Source organism: Loxodonta africana, chromosome 7, assembly GCF_030014295.1.
Source record: "Loxodonta africana isolate mLoxAfr1 chromosome 7, mLoxAfr1.hap2, whole genome shotgun sequence".
Classification (NCBI taxonomy): domain Eukaryota; kingdom Metazoa; phylum Chordata; class Mammalia; order Proboscidea; family Elephantidae; genus Loxodonta; species Loxodonta africana.
The window spans coordinates 63,364,511-63,387,430 of record NC_087348.1 but is presented as its reverse complement, the minus strand read 5'-3'; the positions used below and the strand labels follow the sequence as shown (position 1 = coordinate 63,387,430).

The 22,920-nt window shown below is 44.0% G+C and overlaps 1 protein-coding gene across 4 annotated transcripts in view; it reads left to right on the top strand.

The window, feature by feature from the left end:
- Positions 1-22,920, top strand: part of NAV2 (neuron navigator 2) — a 459,088-nt gene that overhangs the window by 178,623 nt on the left and 257,545 nt on the right. For all 4 annotated transcript variants that reach the window (XM_023550786.2, XM_064288347.1, XM_023550784.2 and 1 more), the window contains exon 4: positions 15,047-15,119. In XM_023550786.2, the coding sequence (XP_023406554.2) occupies positions 15,047-15,119 (73 nt within the window). The remainder of the gene's footprint in view (positions 1-15,046; positions 15,120-22,920) is intronic.

Below are 22,920 nucleotides of genomic sequence, written 5' to 3'. Positions count from 1 at the left end.
ACCTCTGGTCATGTGGAGTGCTCAGTTCCCCAGCCCCCCATTAAAACCTCCTCATAGTTGTGGCTCCAGTCATAGTGCAAATGTGAGACCACTTTGAGATGAGTTGGCTTTTTGTATTGAGTAGATTTGATGCGCAGAGAGATTCCCAGGTTGGTATGGGTGTGGTAGCAGTCTTGGTGGCAGAACCTGACCAAAATCTCATGTCACTCATACTTTCCCCCAAAGGAAAGAAAAGGGTTTCTCTTCATTGTTATAAAGCACAACAAGTGCTTATCTTTCATGGGAGGTTTTGCCATGAATCACCTTGGAATCTATACCTTCTAGGATCCATTCTGCTCTCTTAAAGGGATCGTATAGAAGAAACTCTAACCAAAGAAAGAGTCTTTAAAGGTTAGCCTTCTGATGGAGTACTTCCAAGAGGCAGTCAGCCCATCTACATGCATTACATAATCAGTCTTAGGAGTCTCTTTTGAGGGAGACTTGTAGGGATTTGATTCTGAGTTTCAGAATTTGTTGGTTGCTTTGTTTATAAATGGCTGCAACATGTTCTATTTTTACGATCACCCAGCAGTTTTAATGTTGGGTAGTCTTTGTGGATAATATTCCTAATATATCAATATTTAGGTAGAACCATAAGAAATTGCCAACCCTCAACCATCTTTTACCTACAAACATGGCAGTTTTATCTGGTTCAACCTTATACTTGACCAGGACTGAAATAGTAACAGAGTTTAGCATTATATGACAAGTTAAAAATTGTCACTATTTCTTTACAGGTGCCTTAGCTATTTTGTAGTCTTGTGAAAGCTCAAGGGTATCCTATAATAGTAAACTTCCTTGTCTAGTTTGTTCTCCTCTTTCAGTAGACTTTGACCATGCTCTGACATCCTGACGATGGCAGTAAGCAGAAGCAAGAATTATCTTAATTATTACTTAGGATTTTCTTAATTCTTAATCCCTCATAATTTCTGGTTGGTTGGCATGTAGCTCTTTACCTTGACAACTGATGTTAAAATTTGAAACTATTGGCTACATTTAGTTTCTTATTGTAAAATATTTTGCATATTACTTGCATAATCCCCCAATTTTATATTAATGATTAATAATGGTCTATAATTTACATGTAACTCTTCAGCCAAACCAGTTTTAAAGTAAAAGTAGATTGAGGTTAAGTCTATTCGATGGGAAAAGAGTCTCTTCAATAAAGGTGCTGGAAAAATTGGATTTCCACATGCAGAAAAATGAAAGAGGATCCTTGCCTGACACCATACACAAAAATAAGTTCAAATTGGATTAATGTGCAAACTACAATAATAAAATTCTTAGAAGAAAAAGCAGGGGCAACACTGTCAGGCCTAGTTTTTAACAATGGATTATCTAACATAATAACAAAAGCACAAACAGCAAAAGACAAAATAAATAAATGGCACCTCATAAAAGTTAAAAACTTTTGTTCATCAAAAGATTTCACCAAAAAAGTGAAAAGACAAGCTACCAACTGGGAGAATATCTTCAGAAACCATATATCTGATAAGAACCTAATAACCAAAATATATATAAAACTTCAACAGCTCAACAACAAGACAAATAATCCAGTCATAAAATGGGCAAAGGATTTGAATAGACATTTCACCAAAGAGCACATTCAAATGGCCACGAAACACATGAAAAGATGCTTAGTGTCATTAGCCATCAGTGATGCAAATCAAATCCACAATGAAATACCATTTCATTACCACTAGGATGGCTAACCAGTGCCGTTGAGTCGATTGGGGCAGTCCTACTCTGTCCTATAAGGTCGCTATGAGTCGAAATCAACTCTATGGCACTGGGTTGAGTAGGATGGCTAAGATTAAAAAAAAAAACAGAAAATAACAAGTGTTGGCGAGGATGTGGTGAAATTGAAACCTTTACCCATTGCTGGTGAGAATGCAAAATGGTACAGACATGTGGCGATTCCTCAAAAAACTAAAAATAGAACTGCCATATGACCCAGCAATTCCACTCCTAGGTATATACCCAAAAGACTTGAAAGCAGAGATTCAAACAGAGATTTGTACGCCAGTGTTCATTGCAGCAGTATTCACAGTAGCCAAAAGGTGGAAACAACCTAAATGCCCATCAACAGAGTGGAATACTACTCTGCCAGTAAGAGAAATGAACTCTTGATACATACTATAATATGAATGGAGCTGGAAGACATTCTGCTGAGTGAAATAAGTCAATTACAAAAGGACAAATATTGTATGACCTCACTTATATAAAAATACAAAGAAAAGGCAAATGTGTAGAAAACAGTTTATTAGTAGTTACCATGGGCAGGAGGTGGGGGGAGGTTAACAGTGATGGAGATATCACATTGATTAAAGGTAGGGTTGCACAGCTGATTATTGTAATTGCAGTCAATAAGTTGTACACCTTTAAAAAGTTGAATTAGCAAAAGTTGTGTGATAGACATATTTACAATGACGACAAAAAAAAAAAGTAGCTGCTGAGGCTGCTTATGTACAACCAAAATCCTCGTGGGATTTGGTTTCTTGGTTTGGAGGTTTAGGATCATGGTTTCATGAACCCCAGATGAGAATTTGAATTTCCAGCAAGTTCCCTGCTGAGAATTTGAATTTCTACCCCAGATATACTGAGTCAGAATCTATATTTTAATAAGATCCCTAGGTGATTCTTATGTATATCTTCCTGGAAACTTGTTAGAAATGTAAACCGAACTGGTTTGGAGCTCTGGTTTCATGGGACATCCCAGTTAATTGGTCTAATTACTTGTTTAGTGCTTCTGTCCTACCTCCTTGTTCATTGCATAGTGCCTGTGGTCTTAAAAGCTTGCAAGTGGCCATCAGGGCACAACAATTGGTCTCTTTTCACTTGGAACAACAGAGGAAGAAGGAGAGTCAGGAGTTGGAGGAGGATATGAAATGTGTGGCTAATTGCCTCCATGAACAACTACCCCCTTTGCCATGAGATCAGAAGAACTGTATGTTACCTAGCTACCGTTACTGAACATTTCGATCAAAGATTCTTCTATAGAATCTTTGATCAAAAGGGGGAAAATGCAGAACAGAATTTCAAATTCCATAGACTCCAGACTTCCTGGAGCCATGAAGGTTAGAGGAACCCCTGAAACTATTGCCTTGAGATAATCTTTAAACCTTAAACCAAAAATATCCCCTGAAGTCTTCTTAAAACCAAAAAATAGTTTAGCTTACCTAAGCACATTATGCTCTTAAGAACTATCTATATGGGATCAAATTGACAACAATAACTTGAAAGATTAGATAGGAACCTTAGGGGGCAGTGAATTTATATTAATGGGGGAGGAATAACTCAGAAAAGAAAGGTGAGGATGTTTGCATAACTCGAAGAATGTAATCCCTGTCACTAAATGGTACATGTAAAAACTGTTGAATTAATGTATGTTTTGCTGTGTATATACTCAACAACAGCAACCAAAATAACATTTTTTAAAAAAAGGAAAAAAAAATGTTGATCGAAGCAATTTATGTCAAGGTTTCTAGCAACACGCCTGATATGTCATCAATGTCCATGGAAGCAGCAGTCAAGAAATCAAACGATGTATTTCATTAGGCAAATCTGCTGTAAAAGACCCCTTGAATGTTTTGGAAAGCAAAGATGTCAAATTGATGACTAAGGTGTTTCTGACTCAAGCCATGGTCTTTCCAATGGCCTCACAAAGTTTTCTACAAAAAAATAGTTGACTCTTCTTAACCGAAACTATTTGTCTAAGACCTTAGGCTTTCCCATGTGGCTTGTTAGAGGAAATGTTGACCAGAAAGCTTTTGGACAGAGACTGCTGATTCTGGCCGGAGGAACATGGATTCTAGTTACAAAGCACCCATTCATAGAGAGGTTGTTCCAGTGTCTTAGAATTTAACAGCTCTCGGAGTGTCTTACAACTCCAAATTATCTTTCATTTCCAGGAAATGCCACTAGTGTCTAAAATTCTGCCTTTTTGGAATAGTGTAAAGTGTGAGCCTTTTTAAATTTCTGACTATGGAAAGTTCTAGACCCTTGATATATATATATCAACCCATCTAATCCTCTCAGTAATGCTATGAGATAGATATCAGTATTCCCATTTTAGCAATGATAAACCTGAGGCTTGGGGAGATCAACAGTTTCCCCAGGGTCTTGTGACTGGTATATCAGGGAGCCAGAATTCAGGTATGAATCAATCCAAAGTTCATATTTCAACAGATACTGTCACCTGAAAACTCTGAGGGAATACAAATACCACTGTCACCTGAAAACTGTGAGGGAATACAAATGCCACTGTCACCTGAAAACTGTGAGGGAATACAAATACCACTGTCACCTGAAAACTGTGAGGGAATACAAATACCACTGTCACCTGAAAACTGTGAGAGAATACAAATACCACTGTCACCTGAAAACTGTGAGAGAATACATACACCACTATCACCTGAAAACTGTGAGAGAATACAAATACCACTGTCACCTGAAAATTGTGAGAGAATACAAATACCACTGTCATCTGAAAACTGTGAGAGAATACAAATACCACTGTCACCTGAAAATTGTGAGAGAATACAAATACCACTGTCACCTGAAAATTGTGAGAGAATACATATACCACTGTCACCTGAAAATTGTGAGAGAATACAAATACCACTGTCACCTGAAAATTGTGAGAGAATACATATACCACTGTCACCTGAAAATTGTGAGAGAATACAAATACCACTGTCACCTGAAAACTGTGAGAGAATACAAATACCACTGTCACCTGAAAACTGAGAGAATACATATACCACTGTCACCTGAAAACTGTGAGAGAATACAAATACTACTGTCACCTGAAAACTGTGAGAGAATACAAATGCCACTGTCACCTGAAAACTGTGAGAGAATACAAATACCACTGTCACCTGAAAACTGTGAGAGAATACAAATACCACTGTCACCTGAAAACTGTGAGAGAATACAAATACCACTGTCACCTGAAAATTGTGAGAGAATACATATACCACTGTCACCTGAAAACTGTGAGAGAATACAAATACCACTGTCACCTGAAAACTGTGAGAGAATACAAATGCCACTGTCACCTGAAAACTGTGAGGGAATACAAATGCCACTGTCACCTGAAAACTGTGAGGGAATACAAATGCCACTGTCACCTAAAAACTGTGAGGGAATACAAATGCCACTGTCACCTGAAAACTGTGAGAGAATACAAATACCACTGTCACCTGAAAACTGTGAGAGAATACATCTACCACTGTCACCTGAAAACTGTGAGAGAATACATCTACCACTGTCACCTGAAAACTGTGAGAGAATACAAATGCCACTGTCACCTGAAAACTGTGAGAGAATACAAATACCACTGTCACCTGAAAACTGTGAGAGAATACAAATACCACTGTCACCTGAAAACTGTGAGAGAATACAAATACCACTGTCACCTGAAAACTGTGAGAGAATACATATACCACTGGGAGAGGTAATATGGGAAGCCAATAGCAGTCACTTCTGCCTTGATGAGAATGAGTTCATGAGCATCTTACAAGGGAGGAGTTGCTGAGAGGTAGCTGTGACATCAGGTGATAGAGAAGACCCAGAGTCCTAGAAAGCTGGGGTTGAAAGGAAGGCCCTGGAGGAGGAAATGGAAGGCAGCCAAGACAAGCTTGTCTAATTCTCTTTTTGTCAGGGACCAATTCCAGATACAGCTTTGGGAATGTTAATGGCCCTAGAACTATAGCCCAAGGACATTCATGTCAAAAGTAACAACAACTACCAGTTATTGGGCACTTCCTAAATTCCAGGCATTATGTCGAACAGCACATATATACACTGTCCTATAGTGCCAGCAAGCACTCTGTGTGGTAGGTGTCATAATTCCCATTTCACAGATCAGGCCACTGAGGTAACATGCTGAAAGTCATATTGAGTAAATGGCAGAAACAGCATCTGAACTCAGATTTGACCCTGAAACCTGTTTTGTGTCCTGCAGACATCATTCCTTAGCCCTAATCACACCCCTTTTGCCTTTGTGTCTAGCTCTTCCACTTGGAGGCCTTGACTTCAAACAGTGCTTTTGGGGGGTGATAGGAAGTTAGGGAGGCAGTGGTGGTTCCATGGTAGAATTTTCACTGTCTGTGCAGGAGAGCTGGATTCGATTTCTGAATAGTGCACCTTACACACAGCCACTGCCCATCTGTCAGTGAAGGTTTGCATGTTGCTATGATGCTGAACAGGTTTCAGCAGAGCTTCCAGACTAAGACGGAGCGGGGAGAAAGGCCTGGAGATCTACTTCTGGAAAATCAGCCAATGAAAACCGTATGGATCTTAGCAATCTGATCCGCAGCCAGTGATGGGCATGGCGTAGGACTGGGCAGCATCGCGTCCCACTGTGCATGGGGTTGCCATGAGTTGAGGATAGACTCACTGACAGCTAACAACAGGAAGTTAGGAAGTGTTACTCTGAAATTGTTGCAGGAAAATGATATAAATTACTATGGAATGGTATACCGATTGCATACACACAAAGGTATCCCGTGGGACTTTCTGACAACCTGATCTCCAGTGGAGTTTCTCCCCTTGTAGTGTGTGGTCATTGTAGTCACCATCTCTAAAGGGGAATGCTCTGCAGAGCTCGACTCTAAGGATTTATTATGGGAGCCTCCAGACAAAGGAATGACTTTTAGAACTTTAGCTATACCAGCTAAAGTTTAGCTGCCAGACTTCTTTGTTTCAGGGGAAAAATGGAGAAGTCAGAAAGTAATAGGAAAATGAAATATTCTAGGCCGTTGGAAGCAAAGTGGAAAAAGGTAGTCCACTAGAGGAATTTAAGATAGATTGTTGTTTTCAATTATTTTCTCCTGTAGAGAAGTTTTTTTTTTTAATCCACGTGGATGTTCCCATTTGCTGTAACAACAGAGAGACTCAAAGTTTTTAAAAAGGAATTTTTGACAGCATTTTGGAAAGCTGAAGTTGTAAGTGTTATAAAAGGTATGGTGGGTGAAGTTGCCAGCTTAAACGGAAAGGGGCGCGCAGGACAATAAAGCAAGAAGAGAAACAGACTGTCCACAGGGACTATTAAGCATCATCGAGTCCCCAGTTAAGGAGCCCTGGTTTAACGGTGAAGTGTTTGGCTGCTAACTACAAAGGCTGGCAATTCAAACCCACCCCGCAGTTCCGTGGGAAGAAGATCTGGCAATCTCCTTCTGTAAATATTACGCCTAGGAAACCTATGGGGCAGTTCCACTCGTCACACGGGGCGGGGGGGGGGGTGCACTATGAGTTGAAATTGACTTGAAACAGCAGTCCCGTATTCCCACATCCTTAAATTTCCTGTTTAAAAGTCACTGTGGGAGCTAGAGCTAGTTTGCTGAAAGCTTTGATGCTTGAATGGCCAAAGCTGGGACAGAGAGTGTGGAGCCCCTTGTACCGCTGGACAGAGATGGCTTTATGCATCAACCAAGCAAGCAAGGTGGCTTACAAGGGGAGATCCATGCAGAAAGAAGGACAGGCCCTAATGGTCTTGAGTATTTCCCCAATTAGGGGAATTTGAAACACCACCATAAATTTCTCTCATTTTGGAATCTTCTTCTAAAATTAATACCTGGGTGGTGTAAATGGTTAAGGTGCTTAGCTTCTGACTGAAATGTTAGAAACTCGAGGTCACCCAGAGGTACCTAAGAAGAAAGGCCTGGCAATCTACTTCTGAAAAAATCAGCCATCGAAATCCTCTGGTGCACAGTTCTACTCGGACACACATGGGGTCACCACGAGTTAGAATTGGCTCAATGGCAACTGATTTTTTCTTCGAAAATGAAGCCTACTATCTCATTCTCCTTCCCCCACCCCAGCGCTGCCCCATGGGGTTGTGCTTCTTGAGGACCACTGTGGCCCATGAGCCATGTGATCATAGGATGCTCCTGGACCCCAGCACTGATTTGGGAGGACCAAACGATGACGCAGGGCAAATCAAGCATCAGGTCCTGGCCTCCTAGGCACGTAGAGGAAGAAGACAGCCAACACTGCCAAGACAGACAGTTAGGAGGGCATTTGCCTAAAGTGCATTTTGCTTTTTTGTTTGGTTTCATGGTTGAATTTCTTTTTTTCAATCCTCTTTGTTCTTTTTGTGGAATGGGGCAGAGGAAGGGTTGTGAGAAGGGCATATGAATTTGATGGAGGCCTTTTTAGATGTGAAGCAGACATTCCTAGTACAGAAGACAACAGATGCTGACATTCCCTTCCCTGCCCTCCCCTTCTCTGAGCCCAGCCGGAAGTCACTGGAGCCCCACCTCGAGGCTACTGCTTGAACAATCCCAACACAGGAGAGCCTGTCCTTAAGTTCTCAGACTCGAAGGCTGCTATTGCCATTGTTCCAGGGAATGGAAGGACCCTGCTTTCTCGCGTTCCTCACGTCATCTCCTTGGCATGAGCAACATGGCCCTGTGTGGCCAGCCCTCTGCCCTTGCTCAGTGTCATCACTCATTACCCTTCCCCCTTGCCCACTGTGCTCCACCGTCAGAGCCCCACTGTCAACTGTTGTTTTGGTTCTTGGAATGCGGTATGCGTCATCCTGTTTTAGAAGCTTTCAAGCCTTCAGTTCTCTAGGCTTAGTATGATCTCTTCCCCATTCAGGGAACGTAGTTTACTCCTAAGATCTCAGCTGGAATGTTTTCCCCTACATTCCTTCAGTCAACAAATAATTTTTTTAGTACCTTCTATGTGCTACGTGGAGCTCTGATGGCAAAGTGGTTAAGCATTCGACTGCTAACCAAAATGTCGACAGTTCGAGTCCACTGGCCACTCCTTGGAAACCCTATGAGGCAGTTCCCTTCCGTCCTATAGGGTCACTATGAGTCAGAATCAACTCGACGGCAACAGGTTTGGTTTTTGGTACATACTACACACTAATCCAGGTGCTCAGGAATACACCAGTGAGCAAAACGAACAAAAGCCTTGTCTCTGTGGACCTATGTGCTCCCTCTTAAGAGCTAGCTTGCTGGTGGCCCTCCTGTGCTGAATCAGGACTTGTAGTATGTGCCTCCTTAGCACTGTCTTCTCTTTTGTAGTAACCATGGCAGCTTGTAGTCACATACTTTGTTGTTGTTGTTAGCTGCTGTGGTAGCAGCCCCTGACTCATGGCAACGCCATGCGCAAGGGAATGAAATGCCGCCCAGTCCTGCGCCATCCTCCTGGTTGGTTGTGGATCTGACTGTTGTGATCCGTAGGCTGATTTTTGGAAGTAGACAACCAGGCCTTTTTTCCTAGTGCATCTTAGTCTGCTAGCTCCACCGAAACTTGTTCAGCGTCACAGCAACACGCAAGCCTCCCCTGGCAGACGGGTGGTGGCTGTGCATGAGACGTATTGGCTGAAAATGGAACTTGGATCCCTTGCATGGAAAGCAAGAATTCTATCAGTAACCCACTAATGCGTCTAGTCACGTGCTTACTGGGGCATTATTCATTTAATGCCAGTCCCCCTACCTTAGACTGTAGGCTCCACAAGGGCACGGGTTGTGTTTATTTGTTTACCACTCTATACCCAGCACCAGCACCTTACCCGGCGCCCCGTAGGTGCTCAGTAAATGTGAGGGAAGGAATAATCATTATTTTTGTTGGCAAGTAGCAGTATCAGATGTGCGAGTTGCCCCATACTTCTAGAAGGAAGTTGTTTGAGGTGATGTATGAGTTTCAGGAAGATGCTATGCTGTGCTTTTAAAGTCACAAAAACTTTAAAGTTCTCACTTAAGCATGTCTGGGGCCTAGGCCCCCCATTGCCTAGGCTTTAGACATTTTGTGATTAAAAAAAAAGTCCCTGCAGTGAGATGGACTTTGAAGAGCAGACTTGGAGGTGACCTGATGCAAGCACTGGGACTGAGCAAGAGTCCTGGCCTTGAGGTGTCAAGGCGCTGCCTCCAGGAAACTTTTCTGGGCCTGGGCTTGCAGTGCAAGACTTTAGAGCAAGGAGGCACCTATGGCCACACTTGACTTAATGCATCACTGTTTGCCTGCCCTCCCAGTTTCCTCCTCCTATGATGAAGATTTCCAAGGGTCCTACTGAGAAACCTGTCCTAAGAATGCTTATCGCTCCACTTACTTGCTGTGCCGGGAACACCACCTTCTCTGGGCTGCAGTAGTGCCCATAGAGGAGGTCTTCGTTTGCATTCATCATTTTCATGCACTTTGCATGCAGCTACACTGGTATTTGGAGAAAAATGCTGCCATGACAGCTGCCACAACAGATGGTATTTGATTAGTCCCTAAGCTACCGAGGAGTCATACAGCAGTGCTTCTGAGGTTTGTGTATTTTATGTTATTGTGAAGCCCAGTACAGCCTCAATCATGATTGAAATGTGAAGTTTGCCATTTGCGCTCCTCTCCCCTCCCCTTCCTCTTTCCAGTTGTTGGGCATTTGTTTTGCTTTTTCTCAGGAAAGCTCTTTTGTTGTCTGTCAGTCGTGGGTGGAGATGAACTCCTGGATATGGGGGGTAGAGGCTGCAATATACAGAGCCTGCGGAAGTTACCCTGAAAGTTGAAAGTTCAGAGACTATTGAGAAACCCATCAACTCTGGGATGGAGAATCCGACTGAGACTGGGAGAAGGGCTTCCTCACAGCCTCTCTTGGATATTCATGGGCTGCACAGGGTTAAGGCCATGTTTGGCCTCGAACAAAGGGAAGCCTGGAGAAGTGCATCCTGGTCTTTTTCGGGCCCTTTTGGCCCCCCTACTTCATCCAGCACCCTTCTCCTCTTCTGTGCTCCCCACCTTCACCCACACCCCAGCTGATGCTGCAGACCCAGCAACTTGATCCCAGACCTGTTGGATGCATTTCTATGGCAACAGCTATGATAGCCTCCTCACCCAATACCGCTTCCGCCCCCTTTCAGCAATGCTGGAATGTCAGACTTTGCACAAATTTTTCAGCTAATTTTGGAAAGTAGTTTATATTGGCGGCCACGTGTTAATGAACAGCTTTGGTCATATTTACATACTTTGCTGGTTAAGCATCTTTTCCATCTCTCTGCTTCCCAACTTTATCGGATCCTCATCCCATGCTGTGTGTCTGGATCGCACATGCCCTGAGAGCCCCAAGAGCCTCCTTACTGGACAGCCTCATGCTGTCATTAGTACTGGGTGGGACCTGCCACTGGAGCTGTTTCCCTCGTGGAATGTGGGGGGAGTTTGCAATTTCAGCAGTACATGTGGGTGGGTTGCTTACCTGTACAGTATTTGGAGAAAAACCTGGAGGTGAATTTTAATCAGAAGAGAGCCTGGATCAAAGAAACAGTCTCCCCCTCTGATCTCATTCCAAATAAAGCGGGAGGTTGGAATCCACATCTGACCCCATTCTGCTTCCCCGCCTCGCTCTCTTCCTGAGGTGCAAATGAAAAGAGTGTGGGTCTCAGCCTCCTTCTCAGGAGTGATTTTTAACCTTAATGGAACGCTATTAAAGAGTGGATTTAAGACCTAAGGAATGCTTTTTGAACTCCTTCTGTGAGCAGAGACTTCATAGTGAAAGGGAAAGATTCAAGGTGCTTGATGGGCTTCTAGGTAGGCCTTTCGATGATGACCCAAGTTCTGATGTTTCGTTTTCACGTTTTCTTGGAATGCAGTGAGGCCATCTGGATGTTGCTGTCCATATTTCATCTCCTCTTTAGGAGAAGTTGCCCTTGGTACCCTTTGGCCCCCTCTGTTTACCTAATGCTTCCCCTGTTCATATGCTCTCATTCTCCCCAAAGTGAACAGGAACGGGGTGGGGGGTGCTGGACCCCAAACAGGAGGATTGTGGAAATGTGAGCTCCTGCGACAGGGAGAGGAGACTCCTGGGTTCCAGCCCCAGCTCTGCCATTGACCTGTGTAATCTCAGTCAAGAATCTGACCTCCTTACCACACTTTCTCCATCAAGCAACACTTGCCAAAACCAACACCACATTAAAACAATTGTGCACAGTGCCTGGCACAGAGCAGGCAGTCTCACAACTATGTTGATTGAATAAATGATGAAAAGAGTCATATTCTCAAGATTTTTTAATCTCTATGGTATTGGCATTTAATTCTTTGCCATGAGCAGCTGTCCTGTGCACTGTAGGATGTTTAGCAGCATCCCTGGCCATGACTCGCTGGATATCATTAACAATTCTTCCCTCCTCCCAGGGTGGTGACAACCCAAAATGTTGCCAGATGTTGTCAAATGACCCCAGGGGAGGGGGGGGCAAAATTTCCCCCTCCCTCCACATACAGGTAGAGAGATACTGGTCATAATTATGAAATTCTATGGAAGAATGATAGGACTTTTTAAAAAATTAACAACAGAAGGAGGAAGTATTCTGAGTGACCTGTGATTACTACTCTCTGTCATAGAATTTAACACTAAGAGAAAGCAGCGGATGGCTGAATTTGAAAGGCATCAAGGCTAGTCTTGCAAGCAGACTGTAATCTGTATCTTAAACGATGCTATGTGCGTTGAATGTTGCATACATGGTACAAGGAAACGTACTTTATGCTTCTTAAAAGGAAAGTAAAATAAAAATGCAGCATTATAACAGAGCAGCACTTTTCTTGAATATGTTGGTGGGTATCTTATTTTTAGTGTAACACTGATGCACTGTCGCTGAAAAAAAATAATTAACCTACAAATTTTAGCCTACCTATGTGACACTTCTAAGAGTAAATATCAAGTATATATCATTTTTCCTTTTGCATTAGCAGATACAGGGATGGTCAGCTTTTCTTTATCTTTTTCTTATTTTCCATGGGGACATAATTGCTGAAGTGGAACTTATCGGCCATGTGCAAGATTTATTAAAGAAGTACCAGTTGCCGTCAAACCGGTTCTGACACGTCGTGACCCCGTGTGTGTCAAGTAGGATTGTGTTCAATAGGATTTTCAGTGGCTGATTTTTTGGAAGCAGACCACCAGACCTTTCTTTCGAGGTGCCTCTGGGTGGACTTAAGTCTCCAACTTTTCGGTTAACAGCTAAGCTCTTTAACTATTTGCACCACCCAGGGATAGGATTATAGTACAAAACAGGAAGTAGAAGAAGAATTTTATAACTTTATCTGAGTTAAATTATCAGTGCCTCTTTGAGGCGGAGAGGAGCTGCAAATTCTTTTAGTATAGTACTGCTGTGCACAACAGTAGAAATAAGGATTGATAGAACATTTTCTCCAAAACAGGATTTCACAATACAGTGAAGTAACATTTAGAGATGTAATTTTTATTATGCTTTCAAGTGAAAGCTGCTTGCTCCAAAACACCTTCTGCGAAGACTCCCAACCATTCTCTTCTTTCCCTTTCCTTCCCTCCGAGAGGGTGGTACCTGGTTGCCACTCTTAGTCATCCTGGAGCTGTACAGAAGGGAAGGGGAGATTAAAAGCCATCTCAGTTTTTCTTGCTCTGTATGATGTTTAGCTGCATAAGGAAAATAATAAGGAATGATTTTCTGCCACGTGGTCAGCATAACCCATAAAAAAAAAAAAAAAAAGACCCATAGCATCAGCATTTATTTAGTTTACAGGAAATTACATTCTGCTCCTTTTCCTAGAGATGAGAAAATAAATGTCTTCTTGATGAGGACCCTTGAAGGTGGGCTGAAGATTGGGAAGGAGATGGGAGCCTGTGCTAAAAATACAGGGATGGACCAATTCCAATTCAGCGTTGAGTGAATTCTTATAAAATGGGTACACTTTTATTCAGATATCCACATTCAGATGTGGAGGCTAGGTTATAGAAGGAAAAGTGCTGGGTATTGGTGGGAGGGTGTATGGGAGCTTCAGGAAGACTGCCTTGGAGCCAGACAATACTCAGATTTAACCATGGCAACTAGATGCATGGTAACCCGATGTGTGTCAGAGTAGAACTGTACTCCTAGGGCTTTCAGTGACTAATTTTTCGGAAGTAGATCACCAGGCCTTTCTTCCGAGGTTCCTCTGGGTGGACTCAAACTACCAACCTTTCTGTTAGCAGCTGAGCACGTGAACTGTTTGCAGTGCTCTTAAAATGTAGAGGCTTCGCTCCCTGGGTTTATGAAGGAGCATCAGGAAATTGCTTGGAGATGGGGAGGATGGTCACATATACAATCATTTATGAGTTTAAAATAAACTCCATGGATTAAATATTGGTTTGAATTCATAAAAACTTTGCACCTGGGAAGTCATGTGGGGTGGAGTGGTTGTGGAGGGGCTTGGGATCTCTATTATGAACTGCAAATTGTATGAAGTTCAAAGATCCCTAGGCCAAGTCAAAAGCAATTTTGTTCACTAATGGTCACCATTGACATGATCAAGCCAGAACATTTTCCTTGAAACCAAAAAACAATTAGCCCTGACAACTGAAGTCAGATCAGAGCTTTGGGACTGACCCAAATGCTCTTTCCTAAGGACTGGACACTGGCTTGCCCTTAGCCGTGGCATCAGCAGTGGCAAAACCAGGGAGGTTTCCAGACTCTGGCTGGTGGGTCCTTCTTGCCAAAGTGTACAAAGGATAGAAGAGGTCAAAAAGGTCTCAGGCCTTTCTGGTCATCTGCAATGTCTGCCATCCTGAGAATTTTGTGAGTACACACTGCCAGATTCCTGCTGAAACTCCCTTTCGCTGTTTTCACATTTGACTGCCTGCCTCTGGAAATGTTATGCCAGCTGCGGATAGCTGGGTGGGTCCCCTAACCTCGTCTCCACCTCCACTGCCCTGGCAGCTGCTTGAGTTTTCAGAATTGCACTGGTGACCGTGATCAACATGAGAATTCCAATTCCAACCTGTCTGGTTATTTTTGGTGGCTGTGAGCAATGCAGGCCCTTGACTTTTGGAGCCATGTGGCTGGGACATTGGGTAACTTTTTCCTGTGCAAGAACAGACAAAGAAGAGTCCTGGCCTGCACCCGTCCATCAGGTGTTTTGATGTTCAGTTTTTCCTGGTTGCGAACGTTAACCAAAACACAACTAACCCTCTCTCTGACGTAGTCCTTTGTCACTAGTAGGAGATGGCACTGGAAGACAGTGAACATTTATTGAGTGTGTATTGTTGTTTTCTTTCCGCTAGATTGAAAACATAGATGCCTGCTTGAATTTCCTGGCAGCAAAGGGGATAAACATCCAGGGGCTGTCTGCAGAAGGTGAGTCAGACCGCTTGTCACTGAACTGCCTTTTCATTATTAGAAATGCCCACCTGTTATTTATTGAGGACATCAATACAGTTAAGGCAAAGGATGCTGGTGGCTTCTTCCGGGTTTGTTTTCCCTTCGGATAGCTCAATGCTTGTTTAGACTTGAGGACGACTTTTTTTTTTTTTTTTAACGTGTTGAAAATATGCATAACAAAACATACTCTAGAAGATGCCAACTTTTCACAACCCAAAAAAATCTCCAAGGAGGATTACCCAATAAACAAGGAACTCACGGGCCAGCTTGTGCTTACTTACTAACCTGTAGTACGCAGTTTCACCCCATCTTTAATGATGAGCCCATGTGAAATTGTACACTATAGATTAGTAAGTAGACACCATTAAGCCCGTGCATACCTTGCTTAGTGGTCCATCTGCCGCCGTCTCCAAGGTTGCAGATTCAACCTTGGCACTGTGTAAGCCGGAGCTGCTTTGCTCTGACCAGGGATTGGCTAAACAATGCTGACTTGATTCACCTATTTGGCAGTTCAGTTGATTATTAAGTTAGGTCTTATCTGAGGAAGAGAGAACACTTAGCCCCAGAACATATTTAGACTGTACGGCTCCCGGGAAAATTAATACCTAGTCCTATCTCTTTCCTCTATTAGAAGCAGCAGCACTTTTCCTTACTCTTAAAGGAGAGAAAACCAAAAAAAAAAAAAAAACCAAACTCAGTGCCGTCGAGTCGATTCCAACTCATAGCGACCCTATACGACAGAGTAGAACTGCCCCATAGAGTTTCCAAGGAGCGCCTGGCGGATTCAAACTGCTGACCCTTTGGTTAGCAGCTGTAGTACTTAACCACTATGCCACCAGGGTTTCTTTGAAAGAGAGAGTACTGGATTTATTAGTGAGATGCTACATTTTTTCATCCTGATTGGTTTTTAATTAACTCTGATTTGTTGGTTAATTAGCACATTAGCATTGACTAATGACTTGCTGTTAAATTACGTGTTGGTCTGGAGATGACTGGTCCAAATTCTCAGCCTCCTCAGGCAAAATTTAGTCTTGGAAACCTCCGCTCTCTCCTGTTTGTAAATACAAGCAGCTGCCAGCTAGAAGCTGTATAGGCCCCAGCATCCTTCCAAACCCATTAGTTTGCACCTGCCTTCAGTTTTCCCAGGACAGGTAAAGCAGTTTCGGTTTCAGATGATACTACCTTTCTCTAGCAAGGTTGCTTTCTGAAAAGATACGTGTTAGCATGGACTCCAGTGGCCAGGGTGGGAAGAAGGGGAGCAGTGAGGAAGGAAGCAGCCAGATGGAGTAGGTTAGTTTGCAAATGTTGAAGACTCCATTGGTGCCTGGTCCTTGCCTCTGCTGTGTCCTGGAAGCTTGGTTTTCCTTTGCTCTTCCTGTGTTGGGGGTGGGGGCGTAAAGGGTCACTGTTGGTGCCTTGTGGGTGTGTCATGTCTTAGAGTGGGGCTGTTGGACGCCCCTGAGTAGGAACTCCAATGTGCTTGTCCTGTCCAAAGTCAGGCAGGCATCATGCCGCTTCTAGGGGACTCAGAAGCAGCTGGAAGGTGGTCAGCCCTAACCCCAGCTCCTAGAGGGATATCCTAGAAGTCCTCTGCTCTGGAGTGTGGGCCCTCATCGTGGGGATGAGATCTGGGCTGACTGTGTGGAATATGCGTTGCTAGGGAAGGAGTCAGTGGTGGTGGTGTTGCCATGGTAAGTAAACAAAAGCTCATTGCTGTTGAGTTGATTCTGACTCATAGCGAGCCAACAGGACAGAATAGAACTGCCCTATCCCCATAGGGTTTCCAAGGCTGTAATCTTTACAGAAGCAGACTGCCACACCTTTCTCCCGTGGAGCAGCTGGTGGGTTCAAACTGCCAATGTTATGGTTAGCAACTGAGAGCTTAACCACTGTATCACCAGAGATCTCTGGGTAGGTCCCCAAACCCACTGCCATCGAGTCACTTCCAGCTATAGCGATCCCATAGGGTTTCCGAAGCTGTAAATCTCTACGGAAGCAGACTGCCACATCTTTCTCCCAAGGAGCCACTGGTGGTTTCCAACCACCATCCTTTTGTTTAGCATTTGATCACTTTAACCACCACACCACCAGGGCTCCATTATATAGGGAGATGCAAGTTGCCTTTCTGAGACACTCATGATTTCCTCCTTGGAGAGCTTTAGTGCTGGCTAGTAAGTGGCGGGAATGTCCTCCTCCTAGTTTCTTGGTGTGATTGCACCCCAGCGACAGACCTGTGTCCCCAAGCAGAGCACCTGCTGGGACTTTTACCATGTTTTGCTCCGCATCAAGGGCTCTGCAGTAACACAAGCTCTGCAGGCCAACTTCATTCATCCCATGTGGCCTGGAAATGGCACCTGACCATTCTGCCACCTACCCATTGTCCTGCGTTCTACCTTATTTTTTCCCTTATTCTCCTGTACCCTGAGGCATAGACAATCTATTCAGTGGATATGTGTCAAAAGAGCAAGTACCTACTGTGTTTTTAAGGACTTTATTTGCATCAGCTCCAGTTCTTACAACTGAAGTTGGAGTTTATGATAGCCTCAGTTTACAGGTGAGGAGACTTTGGCTTAAAGAGATTTTGAGCGACATCCCCAAAGCATGAGGCTAGTGAGTGGCAGAGCCAGGATTTGAACCAGTGTTTGACTTCAGATCTCATGTTCTTTGTACTCTACCATGGTGTCTTTTGGGATAGCAGATAAATAAAATACAGACATGCCATGTACAGAGGAAAGAATCAGAAAAGATTTAGAACTCTTTGCTACCTGGAACATGTACATCACGCTACATCTCAGAAGATGCTGTGCAGTCTGTGGAGGCAAAGAGGCACTCTGCCCACCGCCCCTTTCAGATGTTGGGGTATGACCCTTGTAGGTCTCTGAGCATAGAAGAGCATACAGTGCATTGGGGCATAACCGTGAAATAGTTTTATGGTATTTCAGTTGCTGCCCCCAACTGTGCTGTGTTGAACCCCCTTCTTTCCTGCTAGGTAGTAGCTCATGTAATGATATATTGGCCAGGATCCATAACTTTTCAGTCACATTCAGTTATTAGAACCATTTTATGTCAATATTTATGACTTAGTCTTGTTCATTTTTAAACTTTAATCTCAAGGTCTATTCAAAGCTCTTTTCCCCCATGCCCTCCAATGCAAGTGGCTTTAGGAGCTTGGAGGGGAATGAGGGCATGGTGGCTTGACTTCCTTTCCCTTTCCCTTCCCCCTCCCTCTTTCCTGTGCCTGAGCCTCCAAGATTGGGGCCACATGGAGGAGGTAAGAGTTCCACTGGTGGTGAAGTTGCAGTCCACCTCTTGAATAGATATAACGTGGGGGTCTCAACATGACCTGCCCATCAGGACCTCCCTCCCATGCTGCTCCCAGGGCATAGGTAGTCTTTGTGAGATTTGCCCAGCTCTTCCAGCTCACCCCCAGCTGGTAGCATTCATATCCCATCCTCCTGAAACAGACTCCCCTTTGTCTCCACACTAAGGTGGCTCTGGTCGGACTGTAGCCCTCAGTCTTGTCCTCCTTCCATTATCTCTCATAGGAACCAACAAGAATGTGTAGGCTCTGTATTCTACTTGAGATAGGTGGAACAGGCCTGTCACCTGGCAGTCCTCCCTGGACAGCCTGCCTCCAGTTCTTTTTCTCCCACTCAGATGGCCAAGAAGCAGAATGGCCAAGTCTCTGCTTAGCAGATGTCCAACTGGGGAGTAGAATACCAGGCTCTCCTTCCTGCCAGCACCCCCACTTTTGAGTAATTCTCTTAGAGCCTCCACTGCCTTGACTTCAAGGAGGACAAGGACCCCACCTTCTTGCTCCTTAGTCAAAGGGTCATTCAACACCACCTATCCAAAACACAAACAAACCAATGGCCTTCCCACATCTAGATCTTCTTATATTGATATTTTGGGAAGTAAGAGTGATGATGATGGTGGTGGTTTGTAAAACTGATTCTGAACTGGTGCCGCTCAGTAAATCCTATAGGAAGGTGATTACCCCCAACTTTTAGCAGCTCCTTGAACTTGTAAGGTGGAGGTAGTTAGAGCTTTTTATCCTCAAGTTGGGTTTTACTCACAATTTCAGGGTTACAGGAAGTATCTCACTTGACCTGTTGAGTTACATTATAGGACTAGAAAACATTTATTGAGAACCCACAGGTTTCACTCACTGACCTAAGTGCAGTGCACATTTATATCTTATTTAATCTCCTCTGCAATCTTATGAGATCAGTATTACTATTATCCCCATTGTACAGATAAGGAAACCAAGGTCCAAAGAGACTGATATATATGGAAAAAGGGAGGACTGTAGTGTCCTAGTGGTGCAGTGGTTAAAGTGCCTGACTGCCACCCAAAAGGCCAGCGGTTCAAACCCACCAGCTGCTCTGCGAGAAAAAGATGAGAAAAAGATGTGAAAGTCTGCTTCCGTAAAGATTTATAGCCTAGGAAACCCTGTGGGGTGGTTCTCTGTTTTATAGGGTCACTATGAGTTTTTTTTTTTTTTTTATGAGTCGGAATTGACTTGATGCCAACAGGTTTGGTTTTGGCATAAGGTCAGGCAGGGGCTAAGCTACCAAGTCTGCTAATTCAAAGGCTGGTTCTTTCTACTGTGTCTCACTGCCCATGCTTCTAACCACCTGCATAACTAATAGAAAAGCCTTATGGTGTTTTAAAAAGTAATGTAGTTTTAATGCTTTTTGTTTTCCTTTTGAAGATGATTGAGTGCCCTGAGGCTCCTCCTCTGATGAAAAAAACATCGGCGGTTGGAAAGCCCCGTAGATATGTCTCCACCCTTTCCCGGTGACTAAAGCTGGCTTTGTAACACAGGAGTGTGTGTGCACCTGTCCTTGAAGCATTTCAAGAGCTCGGGCCCTGCCTCAACTTGCCACAGAGAGCCTTTGTTGCAGGGCACAGATGGCAGACGCCTCCGGGCAGAGGCTGGAGGCCCGGGTGAGCCCTGCAGAGGTGCTGTTGGTGTACAGCGCTCTGCCTGGACTAGGCCTTCTGTCCCCTCAGCGTTCTGGAGGTTGGACTTATTTGCTCTTGGAGACTTGCCAGAATCCTTTGAGCTGAGCCTTACCCCGTCCTGGCGTGATTTTCAGGATCTCCCCCAACCCTCCCAGATGCGTAATTCCATCTATCTCAACCGTCTGTAAACCTGTCCTGGTGAGAAAGGATCACCTTTATCTCTGGGGTTTTGAAAACGCCTGGAGTTTGTGCTACCTGGCCCTGAGCCCACCCTCCTGCAGTGGAGAAGTAGGAGTCAGGGGATAAGGCATATTCTGGTTAGTTCAGCAAACATTTGCCAGAAGTGCCAGGCACAGTGCTAAGCACTAGGATACATAGATCATCAAGATAACCATAGACAACTAGCCTTGTTGTTAGCTGCTGTCAACTTGGCCCCAACTTGACCCCATGTACAACATGATTGGACCATTATGATTCATAGGGTTTTCACTGGCAGATTTTTCAGGACTAGATCTCCAGGCCTTTCTTCCTAATCTGACTTAGTCTGGACGCTCTACTGATACCTGTTCAACATCATAGTAATACGCAAGCCTCCTCTGATGGATGGGCGGTGGCTGTATTGAGGTGCATTGGCCAGGAGTTAAACCTCGGTCTCCCATAAGGAAGGCAAGAATTCTACTACTGAACCACACTGCCCCCATAAACATCTAGCCTAAATTCCAATTAATAAGAGCTGTGCCGGTGGTATGTACAGGATCCCGTGGTGACCAAAGAAAGGCAGTGATCACTCTGCCTGGGGCAGTCAGGAAGGCTTCCCAGAGGTGGTGATATTTCCCCTGGGTTTTATAAGATGAATAGGTCCTCTCTAGAAAGAAAAGAAAGGTGAAAGGAAACCCAGACAGAAGATGGAGCATAGGTAAATCTGATGCGGGCAAAAGATTAGCTCTTTATCAACCTTGTAGATTGGAGAGGCAGAGGCAGGAAGAGCCTTCCAGGTGCCTCTTTTAAGGAGTGTATGCTTTTCAAGTGAAATCATTCCTCTGCTTGATTAGCCCAGATCTGCGTTTGCCTCCCTGATGACCAGAAATCTAGATGCGGCACTTGCTCCTCCCTTCATCTGTGGACCTGCAGGGTCAGAGCAGCAAGTGGAGCATTTCCTCCACCCACAGCACCTAAAACAGGTTGGCAGTGAGTGGGACCATTTCAGTCTCTCGTGAGGAGGAGTCCTGTGGGCTGTGCTCTCACTCCTGCTTTCACGTTCTGTGTAGACTCACTGGCAGGCTTGGTGAGCAGCACACAGGAGGGCTGCTGGAGGGGGGTGGAAAGTTGTGTGGTGAATGCATCTTATGGAGACAGCCCATCTGGAGGAATAATGCCACAGACTCCACAATCCCAAATCAGCTGGGCAAGCCTTATACAACCCTGGCCTGAGGGAACTGAATAGGCGTTTCGAACTCTGCGGTCTGAGGCAGCCCTGTCTTTGGCTTCCAACCCCTTCTTTCCTACAAAGCAGGTTTCTTTGTATTAGGTTAGGCCAGCGCTTGTGCCTTTGTAAACCAGGCATGGGGTTTCTCTCAAATAATGTTGAAAGAAAATAACTCGCCTACCTAGCTTACCCTTCATGCCCGATGTTACCTATAGCACCTCTGCAGATTACTGCTAGCCAATGGGAACAAAGAGATCAGCCAGAACCCAAAGAAATTAAGAGTCAAGGTAATACTGAATTCCAGTGGAAGTTGAAATATGACCTATACAGTTTGTTCTTCAGTTTACATAGGGCAGCCACAAGAAGAGAAAGGAGAACAGGGTTCCGTTGGTTGTTTAGCAACTAGCTAGCTGGTGTTTCCTTGGCCGAGTTACTTCTCCTCCCTAGGTCTACATTTTTCTCCCTTTCTAGAAATTAAGAGGGCGAGGTTAGTTGATCAAACACAGAATGACGTTCCTTTTCCAACACCTTGGGAAGTATCTTGGAAACATTTTTGTGGCTGATGGATTTTGTTTTTAGACTGCCTGTGGAGCCGCCTTACCAGGCCTCATGGAACAGAGACAAATACCACTAGGGAAATATGAAAGAACACAGTTCTAGCTATTTTGGGATACTGTCTGTTATAGACCACCCATGGCATAAACTATGTGGCTTCCAACCCCAACCAGAGCATCCACCACTCTTGAATGTTTTTGTCCTTCAAGAAAAGCAATCCAAATACCCATCACCTGGTGAATGGATAAATGAAATGTGGTATATCCATGTAATGGGACACTACTCAGCAGTGTAAAGGAACCAGCTATTGATACCTGCCCTGACATGAATGAACCTCAGAAACATTATGCTAAGTGAAGGAAGCCAGATGTAAAAGAGTACATGTTGCATGATTCTGTTTATATGAAATGCCCCCCAAAAAGACAAATGTGTAGAAATAGCAGATTAATAGTTGTCTGGGAGTGGGACTGAGGATTGAGGGCAAATAGGCATGAGGAGGAAACCCTGGTGGCATAGTGGTTAAGTGCTAGGGCTGCTCACCAAAAGGTCGGCGGTTTGAATCCACCAGGTGCTCCTTGGAAACTCGATGGGACAGTTCTGCCTTGTCCTATAGGGTCGCTATGAGTTGGTATCAACTTGACAACAGCGGATTTTTTTTTTTTTTAAGGCGTGAAGAATCTTTTTGGGGTGATGGAAATGTTCTAAAACTAGATTATAGGGATAGTTGTAAAAGTCTATAAATTGACTGAAAAATCATTGAATTGGACACAAAATGGGTGAATTTTGTGGGTGGAAGTTATGCTTCAATAAAGCTGCTTTTTGAAAGCC